This window comes from Echiichthys vipera, assembly GCF_963691815.1.
Source record: "Echiichthys vipera genome assembly, chromosome: 23".
In the NCBI taxonomy this organism is placed as follows: domain Eukaryota; kingdom Metazoa; phylum Chordata; class Actinopteri; order Perciformes; family Trachinidae; genus Echiichthys; species Echiichthys vipera.
In genome coordinates this window covers 868968-875549 of record NC_139848.1, presented here as the reverse complement: position 1 = coordinate 875549, position 6582 = coordinate 868968, and the positions used below count along the sequence as shown (strand labels likewise).

At 46.8% G+C, this 6582-nt stretch overlaps 1 protein-coding gene across 1 annotated transcript in view; it reads left to right on the top strand.

Annotated features, from left to right (window-relative positions):
- Positions 1–3484: 3484 nt before the first annotated feature.
- Positions 3485–6582, top strand: part of agap1 (ArfGAP with GTPase domain, ankyrin repeat and PH domain 1) — a gene marked incomplete at its 5' end in the record, with an annotated part of 124760 nt that continues 121662 nt past the window's right edge. Inside the window, 2 exons of the mRNA XM_083937765.1 lie at positions 3485–3619; positions 5118–5404. Of these exons, the coding sequence (XP_083793891.1) occupies positions 5242–5404 (163 nt within the window). The remainder of the gene's footprint in view (positions 3620–5117; positions 5405–6582) is intronic.

The window sequence follows — 6582 nt, the reverse complement described above, 5'->3', positions numbered from 1 at the left end:
ACGAGCTTGGGCGAGGGTGAGCACAGCACGAGGTCCGGTCGCAGGCCGGTGGGAAGCAGAGTCTCTTGTCCAGGTCTGCCAGCAGCTTCTCGTCTCGTGCTCTGCTGCCCAGCGTTAGCTCCTATTTGGCGAGGTGTCCTGTCACTCTCCCACAGATGGTGTTTGTCACCAATGGGACCAGGGGGGAGGAAGGCCATACACACCTCTGCGTTGACCCTTCAGCACTGCTGCAAGACGCCTTAGCACCTGGTTGTGCCTCCAGGTGAGGCTGGTCCTGCATCCCACCAACATGCGCCGCAGTGTGGCCGGACTTGGACAAAGGGGGCACGGGGGGTCTTCGCCAAACCACAGGCTCAGGTTTGCAGGAGAGGGCGATCATCAGAGGCAGCCCTGACGGTAAAGCTCCCCCTGAACGTCTCCATCTCCCACAGATCTTTCCAGGAGATCTTCCTCTTCTCCGCTCCTTCCCACGCCATCCACTGCCCTTGCTCTGCCTGCGTCACGGCTTCCTGCTTCCTCCTCCCGCCGTACGTCCTGGACCACCAGCTTGCGTCTCTCAGTCGCAGCGGCCTTACTCCAGGCCGGTGTACTGGCCCCGAGACCAAGACCACTCCTCCCCTCCTGAACTCGGCCCATGATGTCCCTGTGTCTGAGTGCCTGCTCAGGTGCAGCTGACGGGGTCCACTTCCTCCCGGGGGCCAGGACGGGCGCCACTTGGGCTGCAAATGGATCGCTCGTATCCAGCAACATCATCTCCAGTGGGACCGTGGTGCGCTTCCACTCCTCTGTCAGGCTGCAGACGGGCAGGTGTAGAGCCTGATGCTGCTCAGGCACCTGGGGAGGACAGGCCACTTCCTTGCATATACACAAAAAAACACATTGAAATGAATTAAAATGAACATTTACCGTAGAAAAGAATACAAATAAATAAACCGTTGAACTGCATTAGAGTGAAATCAAAGTGTTAGCGTCAGTAAATGTGAATAAAGGTGTGTTTCGTGGACAGGAAGTGGTCAGAAAGAACTGGCTCTTCCAGCTGGTTGGAAAGGAAACGTTCCCCGTGGGACGCCGCGGCACCAACGCCGCCATCACCATCCACGCCGCTGGAGGAGGGCGCCAAGAGTCTGCACAAGGTCGCCCAGCAGCACCAAGACCAATTCAACTCAATTCACTTTTATTTACAGTGTCAGATCATGACAACAGTGATCTCAGGACACTCTACAGAGCAGCTACAGACCGCACTCTAGGACGGCTGCAGGGGCTTCTGGGTCATTATTGATGAATTAATAATAATTAATAATAAATAATAATAAATATATTTAAAGCGGGACGAGGACGACTGCAGGGGCTTCTGGGTCATTATTGATATATTAATAATAAATAATAGGGGGGCACTTTGTCACCAATCCTGTTTGTGGTTTTCATGGACAGGATATGGAGGCGTAGTCGTGGTGGGGAGGGGCTGCAGGTGGGTGGGCTGAGGATCTGGTCTCTGACGTGGTCCTGATGGCGTCGTGGGTCAGGGACCTTCAGCACTCACTTGATCGGTTCACAGCCGAGTGTGAAACGGCCGGGATGAGGATCAGCACCTCTGGATCTGAGGCCGTGGCTCTCAGCAGGAAACCGCAGGATTGTTACTCCGGGTCTGGAACGAGTCCTGACCCCAAGTGAAGGACTTCAAGGACCTCGGGATCTGGTTCACGAGTGAGGGGACGATGGAGCAGCGGGGGCGGAGCTGCAGTCGCTCTACCCTCAGTCCTGGTTCCTACCCTCACCTGTGGTCCTGAAAGCTGGGTCAAGACCCAGAGAACCAGGTCCAGGTCAGGACCCACAGAACCAGGTCCAGGTCAGGACCCACAGAACCAGGTCCAGGTCAGGACCCAGAGAACCAGGTCCAGGTCAGGACCCACAGAACCAGGTCCAGGTCAGGACCCAAAGAACCAGGTCCAGGTCCAAGCGTGTGAAGTGTGTTTCCTCAGGAGGGGGTCTGGAGTCTCCCTTAGAGAGAGGGGGAGAAGTTCAGCATCCGTGAGGAACTCGGAGTAGAGCCGCTGCTCCTTTGTGTTGAAAGGAGCCAGTTGAGGTGGTTCAGGATCATCTGGTCTGGATGAACCCTGGGCGCCTCCCTAGGGAGGTGTTCCAGGCACGTCCAGCTGGGAGGAGGCCTCGGGGAAGACCCAGGACCAGGTGGAGAGATTAGATCTCCACACTGGCCTGGGAACGCCTCAGGATCCCCCAGTTAGAGCTGGTTAATGTGGCCCAGGAAAGGGAAGTTTGGGGTCCCCTGCTGGAGCTGCTGCCCCTGAGACCTGATCCAGGATCAGAGGCTGAAGATGAGATGAGATAATAATAATATTATTATTTAAACAGTTTACAGATACAAACACACACAGGGGAATTGAATAATGTTGGTTTTTTTATCATTTATTTTGATTTATTTACACATTTAGAAAGTTTACAGATAAAAATATGTGCAGATCTTTTATTGTTGTGTTTTTAATGCTCTCCCGTGAGAGTCTCTGCGCTTTTATTTTGAAGGAGCCCTGAATTGATTCGCCAATTAAAAGAAATCAAAACACTTTGTTGTTGTTTTTATTGTGAGAGTCGCGTCTGCGCAGCCTCGGCGCAGTCACGATCTGCCTGAATGCAGCTGCGGGAAGCACGCGAGAGAAATACCGGAATATGGGAGGTTTGAGTTTCAAAATAAAAGCATCAAACAGCGCGAATTATTTACACATTAGCAGAGATTTATATTGTTTAAATTTGAATTAGCAAAAAATGAGAAAAATAATAAAATACTAAAAATAATCATGAAAAAAACATTATTCAAATAAATTAAATATTTAACTTATATTTTAAAATATAATAAAATTTGTGTTTTGTAGAATTCAGTTAATTACATTTTTATTTAATTTTAATTATAAAAACGAATTAAAAAAATAAAACTGTAATTATAATTTAATAAAAAGAAGAAGAAGAATAAAGAGAAGAAGAAGAAGAAGAAGGAGAAGAAGAAGAAGAGGAAGGAGGAGAAGAAGAGGAAGAAGGAGGAGAAGAAGAGGAAGAAGAGGAAGAAGAAGAGGAAGAAAAGGAAGAAGGAGGAGAAGAAGAGGAAGAAGAGGAAGAAGAGGAAGAAGAAGAGGAAGAAGGAGGAGAAGAAGAGGAAGAAGAGGAAGGAGGAGAAGAAGAGGAAGAAGAGGAAGAAGGAGGAGAAGAAGAGGAAGAAGAGGAAGAAGAAGAGGAAGAAGAGAGAGAGGAAGAAGAAGAAGAAGAAGAGGAAGAGGAAGAGGAAGAGGAGGAAGAAGAGGAAGAGGGAGAGAAAGAAGAAGAGGAAGAAGAGGAAGAAAGGTAAATATAACCAAGTTTTATTTTGAAAGAGCTAACCGGAAGCCCCGGTGCCCTGTGCGGGTCACTTGAGACCCAGCGGAGGGTAGTGACGTTCCCGGCCGGGATACAGTGGCTCTACCCGGGATGGACCTGACCGCGGCCGTACGGGCAGCAGGGACCGCGGACTGTTTGGACCTAATGTTTTTCAAAATGGCTGCTTTCGTCTCCTCCGCGAACCTGTAACTTCCCCGCTCAGCCGCCAAGTGACGCCGACTTTGACGCTCGGAACGCGGTGAGTTTTTTCCCTCTTCTCCCTCCTCTCCCTCTCTGGAAGCTATAGCTAGTTAGCTTTAGCTTTAGCCTGGCAACAAGGCCGGGACACCCCCGAGGAACAGCTGCCTTCAGCGGCCAGCGGCAGCAGCCTGACCGCCCCCACTTCCACACAGGCTCCGGGGGTATGTGCCGCTGTAGCCCCCGGGCACGGAGGGAAGGAGAAAGTGTCTCCAACAGGCAGGAAGTGTTATTCCTTTAAATCAGCTGTTTACATGATAAACTGATAAACTGATGAACTGATGTGTTGTTCACTTCACACGATACATGTGTGTATAAATATATAAATACATAAATACATGTGTGATAAATACATAAATACATGTGTGTATAAATATATAAATAAATAAATACATGTGTGATAAATACATAAATACATGTGTGTATAAATACGTAAATAAATAAATACATGTGTGATAAATACAGGAATACATAAATACATGTGTGATAAATACATAAATACATGTGTGATAAATACATAAATACATGTGTGATAAATACATAAATACATGTGTGTATAAATACGTAAATAAATAAATACATGTGTGTATAAATACATAAATAAATACATGTGTGATAAATACATGTGTGTATAAATACAGGAATAAATACAAGTGTGTATAAATACATAAATAAATAAATACATGTGTGTATAAATACATAAATACATAAATACATCTGTGTATAAATACAGGAATAAATACATAAATAAATAAATACATGTGTGTATAAATACAGGAATAAATATATAAATAAATAAATACATGTGTGTATAAATACAGGAATAAATACATGTGTGTATAAATACATAAATAAATACATGTGTGTTTAAATACATAAATAAATAAATACATGTGTAATAAATACATGTGTAAATAAATACAGGAATAAATACATAAATAAATGCTGAAATAAATGTGTAAATAAATAAATGCATTAATACATGTATAAATAAATAAAGGAATAAATATATAAATAAATAAATACATAAATAAATGTATAAACACATGCAGAAATAAATACATTATTGATTAATTAAATCAATAAATAAGTGCTGAAATAAATAAAATAATAAAGGAATAAATATTTGTATAAATAAATAAATGCTGAATAAATGTATAAATAAATAATTAAAGGAATAAATAAATAACTAAAGGAATAAAAAGGACCTCTCACTTCATTAACACATGGAAATAAATACATTTAGGTGAAGAAAAGCGTAGAAATAAATAAAGCTTTCATTTATTATTTTATGTATTTCAGCTTTAACCTTTGAATAAATGTGTTAAAGACTAAAATCATGTTTATTCCTCCATAATCTGCTGCCTCCACATTAAAACGCCCTCTCGTCTGTTACAGAGCAGGAGAATGAGGAAATATTATTATTATAATTATTATTATTATGATTATGAATGTGACTGATCTGTGTACCTGATCAGCTGATGTGCTCACGTCACCAGGGTCCACTGGAGCAAAGCATGGTTTAAGGCTCCCCGCGCTCCTCTCCCCTCCTGGAGGTCACAGCTTCAGCCTTCCTACCCGTCACCCAGCGCCCCCCCCCCCCCTCCACCCGAAGGTGCAGTCATGAACTACCAGCAGCACCTCGCCAACTCGTCCGCCATCCGCTCGGAGATCCAGAGGTTCGAGTCCGTCCACCCCAACATCTACTCCATCTACGAGCTGCTGGAGCGCGTGGAGGAGCCGCTGCTGCAGAACCAGATCCGGGAGCACGTCATCGCCATCGAAGGTAGGACGGGCAGGCAGCCGGGCGGGTGTGAGGGTGTGAGGGTGTGTGTGAGGAGTGTGAGGAGTGTCGTGCACACACACACACGTGCACACTCCGCTAACTGTGGCAGAATCCTAATGAAGTGTTGTGGTTTCTCTGGTGATGACGTCTCATTTTCTGCTGGTGTTAAAGTGATGAAACTACATTTTGCTTCTATTTTGAGTCATTTTGCATTTGTTTCTAGTCATTTTGCTTCTATTTTTGTGAGGGTGTGAGGGTGTGTGAGGGTGTGTGAGGAGTGTGAGGGTGTGTGAGGGTGTGAGGAGTGTGAGGGTGTGTGAGGAGTGTGAGGGTGTGTGAGGGTGTGAGGAGTGTGAGGGTGTGTGAGGAGTGTGAGGGTGTGTGAGGGTGTGAGGAGTGTGAGGGTGTGTGAGGAGTGTGAGGGTGTGTGAGGGTGTGAGGAGTGTGAGGGTGTGAGGGTGTGAGGAGTGTGAGGGTGTGAGGAGTGTGAGGGTGTGAGGAGTGTGAGGGTGTGTGAGGAGTGTGAGGAGTGTGAGGGTGTGTGAGGGTGCGAGGGTGTGAGGGTGTGAGGAGTGTGAGGGTGTGAGGAGTGTGAGGGTGTGTGAGGGTGTGAGGAGTGTGAGGAGTGTGAGGGTGTGTGAGGGTGTGAGGAGTGTGAGGGTGTGAGGAGTGTGAGGGTGTGAGGAGTGTGAGGGTGTGTGAGGAGTGTGAGGAGTGTGAGGGTGTGTGAGGGTGCGAGGGTGTGAGGGTGTGAGGAGTGTGAGGGTGTGAGGAGTGTGAGGGTGTGTGAGGGTGTGAGGAGTGTGAGGAGTGTGAGGAGTGTGAGGAGTGTGAGGGTGTGAGGAGTGTGAGGGTGTGTGAGGAGTGTGAGGAGTGTGATGGTGTGTGAGGGTGTGAGGAGTGTGAGGGTGTGTGAGGGTGTGAGGAGTGTGAGGGTGTGTGAGGGTGTGAGGAGTGTGAGGGTGTGAGGAGTGTGAGGGTGTGTGAGGGTGTGAGGAGTGTGAGGGTGTGAGGAGTGTGAGGGTGTGAGGAGTGTGAGGGTGTGTGAGGAGTGTGAGGGTGTGAGGAGTGTGAGGAGTGTGAGGGTGTGTGAGGAGTGTGAGGGTGTGAGGAGTGTGAGGGTGTGAGGAGTGTGAGGGTGTGAGGAGTGTGAGGGTGTGTGAGGGTGTGAGGAGTGT